The sequence below is a fragment of the Cryptotermes secundus genome, unplaced genomic scaffold (genome assembly GCF_002891405.2).
Source record: "Cryptotermes secundus unplaced genomic scaffold, Csec_1.0 scaffold486, whole genome shotgun sequence".
In the NCBI taxonomy this organism is placed as follows: Eukaryota; Metazoa; Arthropoda; class Insecta; order Blattodea; family Kalotermitidae; genus Cryptotermes; species Cryptotermes secundus.
The window spans coordinates 408,793-419,423 of record NW_019735562.1 but is presented as its reverse complement, the minus strand read 5'-3'; the positions used below and the strand labels follow the sequence as shown (position 1 = coordinate 419,423).

Genomic DNA, 10,631 nt, shown 5'->3' with positions numbered 1-10,631 from the left:
GCCTATAAAATGCTTATATTTGTTAGTTCAGTTATACAACGTCTAGTCGCCCTAATCTAAAACCATTAAGCTAAATCAAATAGGAACTGAATGTTTGAGACCATTTTAACAAGGATCGTAAGAATATCTTATTAAACTACCATGTAACATCGTATAACCATGCGTCTCTTTTTCATTTGAAGCTTCCTCAAGGGCAGCATATCGTTCCTCTGCAGTAAACGTCTGAAACCTAAAGACATACGGGGTTATATTAACGCCTGCGTATTTTGCTGGCGTGATGTAAGAGTGATACGGTGAGGTTGGGAGGTGTGGGTTGAGGGTGGAGCAGTAGTACTGTTACCTCAGGCAGATGGCAGTGCTGTATAGTCTGCTGTGAACAGTAGCAGAGTTTAGAGTTCCTGATCGATAGACCGACAGACCGGCGAGCTGAGGGAGCGAAGTGTGTGGGAAAGTGTAAAGAAGTAACATATCTGATGTAGCGTTTACAAGGAACTCGGAGTGGTGGCGTGAATGGGTGTGTGAACAGTAGTAACATTACGCGGATGAACACTGGACACGTCTGTCATCGTACCAATTCAGTGCTGCTTCTTCGGACGCTAGAAATTGTACGGTGTTAGCAAGAAATGTGTGAAGTATGACTGTCTTTTGATATTTTTAATATAGGCATGCTACAGTATATGCAGTAAAAGTTGCATAGTCTCTCTGCAGAGACCTTACTTGTGTGTATACGAAAGACACGTCATGTGAATTTTGTGTTGCAAGAGTTCAAAATAATTGGCGCAGTGAGATTTTTCTTACCCCATTCGATCTCTCTTACTATAAGGGGCCAAAGAAGTGTTTACGCTAGCGTTATCTTGCGGAACATCGGGAGACATGCCCGCTTAGTAATGGCTGACACCTTAAACGATCGACACGCAATTCGACACAGTCTATTTGCTGTTCGTATTAATGTAACAATATGAAATTTGATGACAGTGGATAATATACGGTGTGTAGGTGACTATGGAACATGTTAGAATTGTATGATGGTAGCATATCAGTGTATGACCCGTGTGATATTCTTTTTTTGTTTCGAACGACAGCAGCGACGGTAACGACGTCGGTGGTGATATAATGGTACTATAATATAAATATGGCGACAGTCGGCGCCTTTTAACTGGCATGGCGCTAATATCAAGGGGCCCCGGACCCCCTCTCTGGGCCCCATTTGGAATCATCCTACTCTTGCTGCTTCTTATGGCGGGAACAGTTACGTCGGAAAAGAACAAATACTGTAAGTACTGTCATATATCTGTAACTCGTAGATTCTTAGATTTTTCTCTGTAATTAGCCTCTTCGCTGATAAATATGTATTTTTATATATTCTTTTGTATATTTTCTTCCGATTATCTAATTATTTGTGTTTTTGTGGCTTATTTGAAGACGCCATCATTATCGAGAACACAGTTATATAGATAACATCGTATACAAGGTTATCCGACGTACGGGAGAAGATATGGAGGAAAATGGTCTTGGCAAAATCGAACCGCTCTTCTGATTTTTGCCTAGAGATACTGAGGGAAACCACGAGCACACTGTCAGGGCAGCAATGTTCCGGTCGAGATTTGAACCGACAACCTCCGTAAAAGAAGCCTAGACATTTATTTTTAGACCGTATATTTGGTAATCAAATTCCGTGATAGCTGTGTTCTTGGCCGCGCCATAGCTCAAATGGTTAGTCGCTGGTTTCCTACTGCGGCTACCCGGGTTCGATCCCGGGTCTGGTCAAGTGGGATTTGTGGTGGACAAAGTGGCGCTGGGGCGGGTTTCCTTCGAATACTTCGGTTTCCTCTGCCAATCTTCATTCCATCAAATTTTCCATCATCATAATCACCCGGGGCAGGCTACAGTAGGCCAATAAGTGATCGCCGTGCCTAGTGGACCCATTTAGACTCCACCCCCCACTAAGTGAATTTAAAAAAATATATATTTAGCTGTGTTCTTCGTCAGCATAGCAGAACGAGGCTACATCGAGTCTATGGGGCCTGTATACTGCCAGATCTGTAAGAACACAGGACGTAATGATAAATGGTTGATTATTTGACGCTTTAAGTATAGGCAAATTTTCTTCGTTATCTTCCATAACAAAGAAACTCTGGCGTGGGGGTTTTTATTTTTATGTTCATTTGATGCCCATGTTAACTTAAGAGATTATGAAAAACTGTATCATTATTATGAACGATGAATTATAGGGACTTGAAATGGATCTGTAATAATCTCTTTTAATGTAGTTTACATGCATTCGCGAGGAGAGTTGTGAAACCCTTGCAAAAAATCGTGACTTAGATTTAGTGCCTTTGCAGCTGGATAACGCAAAATGCAGGACAAGTGTTCATTAAAATAAGAGTTACTACTCATTGATTCGTGGTTTATTTAACGACGCTGCCGGTAGCTCAAAATAGGTAGTGTCGTATAATAATGAATAGAAAAATATGTGAAAGGAAGAGGTCCTGAGTTCATCTGAGGCACTCAGCTGAAGAAGACAGTCGAAACAGGAGGTCTCAGGGCCTTGTTTTGAATCTGGAAATCCCAGTACTCAATGGAAATATTTGGTTGTGTGGACTAGGTACTGAATATGCTTCAGTTACTTAACAATAATTGAAATTCTATTTTGCACTACTCGTAAGTCTAGTGGTCAGAGTTCCTGGCTACAGATCCAGAGGATCAGGTTCAATTCCCGGCGTTACCAGATTTTCTGAGAAGTATTTGGTCTAGAACGGGGTCCACTCAGCCTCGCGAGGATAACTGAGGAGCTACTTGAATGGAAAAAGTAGCGGCTCCGGTCTAGAAAACCGATATTAACGGCCATGGGGATTCGTTGCGCTGACCACACGACACCCTCTATCCGCTAAATTTGGTACTAACATCGCCGACAAGCTGCGGTCGCTCGGTCGGTATAATTCGCTTGCGGACTAAATCCACGGAGTTTGTATTTTTTTTGGTAGGTCAGTTAGGATATTACTGGGCTCATTACCGCGTTAGCCCAAGTCTTTTTTTTCATTCAAATACTGCTTCTTAGAAAAGAGGTGTCTTATTTCGAGTCCCTAAGAGTACATATGAATAATATGATTGCTAATTTTAATGATATTTGTGAAAATACTTAAGATAATGTTGAAGGTATTAAATTTTGTGTCTGATATTTTATAATGGTATGATTTCTATTCCTCTTTGCTACGAAAGCATAAGAACTTAATGACATATTCATTTTTTCCAATGAAAGATTTATTTTTCTGATTTTCTCATTAAAAAGACTGCAAGTAGATTCGGAGTCACCTGATATTCTGGCTTGTACGCGAATTTGGAATTAGATTTATGAGCTCGAGGTATTTAAGATGAAATCATTTTCCTAGTCTGTTTTATATCCATGGGAAGAGACCTTTTACTGCAAACAAAACTGGTTAAAATAATCAAGAGGGTCTCGTCACAACGGTGTGGTACGCCCTGAGAATTCAAATGCAAAGGAAGATCTGTAGGTTATGTTTGATGGGCACAGTAAATATATTGAACAAGCTGTCGCGTACATCCACATAGATTATCTAGATGGGGGCTTTTCCATCGGGATAAGAACTAGTCACCGTAAAACGTGACATGGAGAGACAGTCGGAGGACCCCGCATATGGACGGGTTGACATGCCACAATGTCGACCCGTTGCTAGGCAACGATCTATGTAAACTATGTAAGGAACTATGTAAAATCCGTTACTAAGTGACGGCTTCGCAAACAAGCGTATTTCCACAGCAGAAATTGCTCAGAAATAATGGAACGATGTTTTCTGTCCGGTCTGTGCCGAGATATTATAGGCAAAACAGTGAGAATCAGTGATAAGCTGAAGCCAGATATAGAAAGTATAAGAAGCCTAAGCTTGTTGGCGGTCAAGCTTACGGCCGTTCAAGGAACTAAGCTGCCGTTGTAGCATAAGATAAGTAAGATAGGCATGATCTGCTTTTCAAAACCTGGGCTGACAGAGGACTTGTATATAGTGCACAAAGAAAACATTTTCAGTAACAAGCTATATGTGCAACACGTACTATTGACAGAGGCCAAGCGTATTCATAAGAGACAAACCCGCCCTCTCGTCAGAGAGGAAGTTACACAAGAACTATAACCGCAAATATTAAACTGAAAAAAATAAACTTCTGGTCGTGATTCTCAAGATTCTTGGTGCCAAGACTAACTGATTGGCGGCACACCGCCAGTCGTAATTTTGACTCTGACTCTGAGAGTCAGTTTAGTTGAGGTGATCTGATGGGTTAGTGAGTGAGATAGGGGGTTGCTGCAGTCTACTCGTTGTGAGCTGTCACTGTGAGAATCTAGTAGCTGAGACTGTGGATATTTCGGGAACCAAAGGGAAGGGGAACGTCCGCTGTGGGAAGCCGCTACCAAGCAACAGCTAGTGGAGAGTGTAACAAACTGAGGACACTAGTCTGTTTGTGACAGTGATTTGTAAAGTACAGTAACGAGTTGTATGAATGTCCAATAAATCCGATTACCAATCCAAACCATTTTATAGTCACTCTACCAAGTGACAGCATTACAGTGTATAAGATAAGAGTAATTTATTGTCCAGCTGAACAGCTATGAGATTCTCAAGGGTTCTACTCCATTGAGTTGGGTACTATTTAAGTGGGGAATATTAGAAGTGAAATATATAGTATACATATTAAATAAATAAATACATAAATAAATAAGTACATAGAGTAAACCCTCGATAAACCGCTTACAGTTATTCTGGATCGAAATATGAAAAATTCTAGTTGGTTACATACTTTAAAAGACACTTGGCGTTTATGAAGGTAGATGAGTCACTTGTCTGTTCAGATAAAACTTGACAGATTCTTCAAATCTGCATTATTACGTTCAAAAACAAGTAAAACTTCTGTCTTCTACCGATGAATAGATTTATAGTCTTTTAAATAAGGGCTCTACAGTGATTCTTTTTGTCTGTTTTCTTCAGTACTATTTATATCATTAAAATGTCCATGCATTTGTGTTCTAAGTTTTTTGTCTTTCAGGGATGCATTTTGTTCGCTAATCGGGATTATCGCTTAATGACCCGTATGACCATCAAACTAATCCGGATTAGTGGGGGCTTCCTGTACGTAGCTTGGATCGGGTTGTTCACGCAGAGCAACTATTAAACTCCAATTAGAAAGAATTTATATTTTTCTTTGCACAGAACCACGAATGCCTAAGGGGGCGTGGTTATACCTCCTACTTTCAGATCCTTGCAGTAAGCGGTCACGAGTTGTCAGAGATGCATTCTGGTCACATTTGTTGCTATCCTAGTTCCCCTGGGCAGGAGATTGGTCGGGTCCCACAGATGAAATGGGAAATTCCTTTTTTAGAGGTCGAAGTTCAGGAGCTCGACCATTTGTTCTGCTTGCAGACATGCCGCGAAACACGAAACGGAGAAAGAACTGAATGAAGAAACACGTTTCCTGCAGATATACGAGTGCGAGAAGTAACCTAGGGCAGGTGTACCTCCCGCCAATGACAGTGGCCGCGCGGTCCAAGGCGTGAACTTTTTTTCGCTCACTCGAACGCTGGGATCGTGGGTTCGAATAATATTCAAGGCATGGATATCTGTATTGTTTGTGTTGTTCTCTGTGTAGGTGGAGGCATTGCAACGGGGTGCTCCCCCATTCAATGTATCCTACCGACTGTGTATAGGATCAAGAAACTGAAATGGCGGCCAAGGCCCAGCGAAGGGCTGAACAGCTATAATACGAGTAAAGGTGTACGTCTCTTTGACAAACAAAAAGTGGAGGCAAATTTGTGGAGATAGTAATATACGTCATTAGTGTAATGAGGTTTCTCTTAACTTTCTTCAGAAACACTAATTCATATTTCTGTTGCTCTGCGATTTTCTTTTCTTCAATATTTCATGGTATAATTATAATGAGATCTAAATATAAGCTACAAATATTTTGATGCAAGAGTGGAGAGTCTTTATAGCAATTGCTTTCTAACTTTGTTTTTGTAATACGCCATTAGGAAAGTCGACGAGTGTGAAGGGAACCGAATGGAACTCATCAGTGTCACAGACTGCACGCCGTTGTAGAGAAACGTGGGAACTCTCTTATGTGCTGCTGCATTTTAAATAACAGGTCTCCCGCTGTTCTCCCTTGATTTCAATAGTGGCAGTGTGAGATAGGACTTGCAGTTTGCAATACTGTTTCAATTAATTTCAGGATACCTCTGCTTAAGAGCACCAACTCAACAATAATAAAATGAAATATGTACAAGTTTAAGGGCCTTTGTGTAAGAGCGAATACTAAGAGGTGAAATCCAAGGAAAGGCAGACCCGCTATTTTTTTTTTTCATTTTAGCCAATTGCCCGTTACTGTTAAACCACAGAAAAAATATGGAATTGTAATCTTCGAACAATCAGTTCTTTAATACAGCGTATAACAGCCATTATATCACGAGGTCAATATAAATGCTTAAAGCCTTTTAAAGGTTCGAAGCCGAATTATAACAATGACATTTATATTATATTATGTTTTGAGTTAACATAAATAATTTATATTTATTGCGACCGCCTCTGTGGTCTTGTGGTCACAGTTCCTGGCTACAGATCCAGAGGTCCCTGGTTCGATTCCCGGGGCTATAAGATTTTCTGAGAAATAATGGGTCTGGAACGGGGTCCACTCAGCTTCTTGAGGATAATTGAGGAGCTATTTCAGGGAAATAGCGGCTGCGGTCTAGAAAACCGAAATTAACGGCCGTGGGGATCCGTTGTGCTGATCACATGACACCTTCTATCCGCAAAAGTTGGCACTAACTTCGCCGACATGCGGCGATCGCTCAGTCGGTATAGTTCGCTTGCGGACTACAGGCCGCGGAGTTTTTTTTATATTGATTGAACCAAGAATGTCAGAATGCGAGGCTTCATATTGTGGTCTTGTATTCTAAGCACTGTGTATTGTCTTCTACTTCAGGATAGACGCTCCTACCCTGCAGTCGCCTACCAGGCTACATGGGTCCAAATTCAGAAGAAATATTCATGACGGTGAGAGCCTTGTAATGGATGGAATAATATCAACGATAGGAATAATGCTTCTTCTTTGCCACAAAAGTCTCAGTACCCCCGAATTCCCTGTCTGAGAAATCAGAGTTAGCCAGCTTTCTGCAATTTACAGAAGTTATGATTTTTATAGGCAAATCTTTTCATTTGAATCAACTGTAAACAGTGTATTGTCACGTGTATTGGTGACTATAGACCGGATTTGGATTGGTGAATAGATTTATTGACCACTTAAATGTCGTAACTACAAGTAATTATTACATTACGCCTGATTTCCACACTACAAATCACTCCACACCAAGTCTTCTCCGTCTACTTTTACTAGTCTTTACTTGGTAACAGTTCTCCACAATGGCTGTTCATCTATAGTGTTACCACTACACGTATCCCGGTAACGAATCTTAGCAATGGAGATTCCTTCGCTTCGGTCGCCCCTGGTTAACACTCCACACCTCAACACTCAACTCTCAACTCCGTTGTACCCCGTTGTACTCCTCTCTACTCCTCGTACTCTTCCATAGTATTTCAGTTCTTCTGAATGTGCCCTCTTACAATTCTTCGGCTCGGACCCTATGGAAAACACAGCCCCTCTGTTGTCAAGGATGCGGACTACATAGAAAACACCTCTTGTGACCTGGTTCTGTTGTTGCGTGCTCGTATTTCGGGCGTTGCCTAGAAATGGATCTACCTGTTACAGTACTTTAACGAAGGGTGGGCTCTTCTGGCAAACGGTGACCCCCGGTACTTTCTGACACTTTCTTAGCTTGCTCTTAGACCCTGAAGATGGTGGCAGTACGTTCCTCTGCGACATGAGAGAAAATCTACCAGGCAATACAGCGTTGCACACTCTTCATAGTCACCGCTCTGAGAACCTCAAATCCAATATTGTTTTCAGGTCTTTAGTTGTTGACAAGGCCCAACAGCCTTGCGCGTTGGTTGTTAATTAGAATAAAAGTCACTTAATACCAGACTCAGTACAGGACGATATTTCAGTGTAAGTGGATCTTTGAAGCGCGTTTCTTATCTCTCGGTTACTGATATTCAATTTAGAAGCCGTTCAGATTAAAGAAATCATGTGCCGCTAGACTCTAAAGGAAACTAAATAAAATTAAGAAATCATTTACATTCGGTTGGTCCCAGGGTAATTTTAAAAATTAGATAGACAATTGGAAAATTCCAATGCCCGAATTCGAATTTGGACCTCGGCCATCCGGTATGCAATGACAGAGTTATCCACTGATCTCTGCTTGTGGCAGTCTGCGTAGAACAGTGGTCTGAGACTCGAAGGCATTCGATGAACGCCATTAAGCTAAAGTGTTACTAATTAACACTTCAGTTTTGAGGCTATGAATTATATTACATGTACAGTTGACGTGTGTTTGACTCCACAGAGTACGAAGTTCCCTTCAGTGTCGGACAGATGGCGTTAATCATGAGTCTGGAAGCATGATTCGATAAAACTTGCACATGTGTCATATCTTTTATAACAGTAGCCTTTGAGCGATGCAGGTATAGGTAAGAATGAGTGAATGGCAGCAGACCGAACAGATAAAAGTGATGGGAAAGTATTAAGGAGAAAAGGGAAAGAGATAAGCACGGAACCGTCGGGCTGATCCCCCGTCCAAGGGCTCCTACCAATTGTCTAAAATTAATAAACTGAAGTGAAACACAGTGTTTCACGGATGCTGTATGCTCCAAGTGGGAGCAACAGGAATATATCAGAAGTGCGCGCGCACGCCGCAAGCAGAAGCGCACACACAATGCTAAATATTTATTTTTAAAAATAATACAATACAACATACGCAATTTGTTATTGTTATCTGCTTTATCCCCGCGGCATCTAACTCAGTCTAGCCTTTGTATGGGATTCCTCGAAGCACTGGAGAATGCGCAGTTCCACGTCACATTTCTTGCACTTCCTGAGGACGTTTCTCCTCTTCCCAGGTGTAGAACAAACGCGGCAGTTCATTCCCTTGGGTGAGGAGGTTTGCCTCCTCTAGGCGAGATATTGTTGATGACGTAGTAGCAGTATGGGTGAAGGGGGGGGGCTTGCTGATGATGTGCACAGGGGCGAGATGTGAAAATTTCTCGTCACAGGATGATAACAGGATGAAACTGTTCAGAATCGTCAGATCCAGTGAACGGAAGAACAGACGGCTGATGGAATAACTGCATGTCATCCTGTCCGATTTGTCAACATATCCCGTGTGCCTGTTGTAATCCGCAACAGTTGCTGGCTTTATGGCATTTCCATGTTCGTCACAGAAATTGCCTCTGCTAGAGGAGCGTGTATGTTAGTCAGCACATGTGCGTCTCGATTGCCTTTCCAAACTAATGCTGTCATGTGACCTCTCACCCTAACCCGTATGTCCTCTCTTCATTCCAAATCTTCTCTTCCGACTTGGTCCGACTGTCTCGCAGTAACTTCTTTTCTGCACCAATAGTTCGTCAAGAAGTTATCCATACACAATTTGTGTCCAGCCGTTTCAATCCTTCCGCAGGGGTCCCTGACTGTTGCATGCGTCGCTGTCACGTCTTGGGCGGCGGTGTCATGTTCTTCCCTAAGTAAACCTTCATGTCGTGTGTACAGCCTGCTGCATCACAGAGCTTGAAGATTTTGGTTCCGAAATATTTGTGTTTTTTAAGGATGTACTCCCTTTAGATTTTACAATTATTTCGTCAACAGCCAAATGCTCCGAAGGATTATAATGCTTTTCGTATCCGTCATTTAGAGTGTAAAGAATAGTCCGAATTTTCCGTAGTCGGTCATAGTTGTTGGCTTGTCTGTCAATTCCTGCATTGTTGTCTCTGTAGTGAAGGAAGCGAAGAATATGAAAAGATCGGTCGCGTGTCAGTGTGTTACTGCATAAAGATGTGATAAATTGCTCAGCAGTCGCCCCTTAGTCTCTTATTCTGGCTGTACTATTATGGCCCAATTGAATAATGATCCCTGCAAAAGGAAACATTTCGGGATCGGTCATGTCAGGGAGTGAAGATACTGGTGACGAGATCTGTTAGTCTCTTCCACCAACAGACAGAAAATTCCTCTGAAGAAGAACGTGACCACGCGGAGTGGGGTGGAATCCTTATTCACATGTGGAGCTTTGTTGAGATTGATCCCCACTGCCCCACCGGAAAATTATTAGCACCACTCCTGCCATGCTGTTGTCGTGGTCCCCATGCTGCTGATGATGATGTTTTTTATTGCTAGTGGGGTGGGACTAAGTCCCTTGTACTGCGGCCACTTCTGGCCTATTGTACCAGCCCCAGATGATAGGTGAGGGTGATTGTGGAGCAATTGGTGGAATGAAGATTGGCAGGGGGAACCGAAGTACTCGGAGAAAATCTGCCCCAGCGCCACTTTGTCCGCCACAAATCCCACTTGACCGGTCTGGTCAAGTGGGCGCGGTGGGAAGGCAGCGACTAACCGCTTGAGCTATGGCGCGGCCAAGACGATGATGTTTACACGAGTTCGTCGTTCTCATCTTCTTAGCCGCAGTCATGAACTGCATCTCCTGTGCAGATGTCCGAACCAGAGTAGAACGCCAGCTGCCTTTCAATTTC

The 10,631-nt window shown here is 42.3% G+C and overlaps 1 protein-coding gene across 2 annotated transcripts in view; it reads left to right on the top strand.

Moving 5' to 3' along the window:
- The first annotated feature begins 373 nt into the window (after window positions 1-373).
- Window positions 374-10,631, top strand: part of LOC111869568 — a 274,045-nt gene continuing 263,787 nt past the window's right edge. For both annotated transcript variants that reach the window (XR_002843690.2, XM_023861195.2), the window contains exon 1: window positions 374-1,273. Coding sequence is in view for 1 of the 2 variants with exons in the window: in XM_023861195.2 (XP_023716963.1) it covers window positions 1,162-1,273 (112 nt within the window). In the remaining variant the exon portion in view is untranslated. The remainder of the gene's footprint in view (window positions 1,274-10,631) is intronic.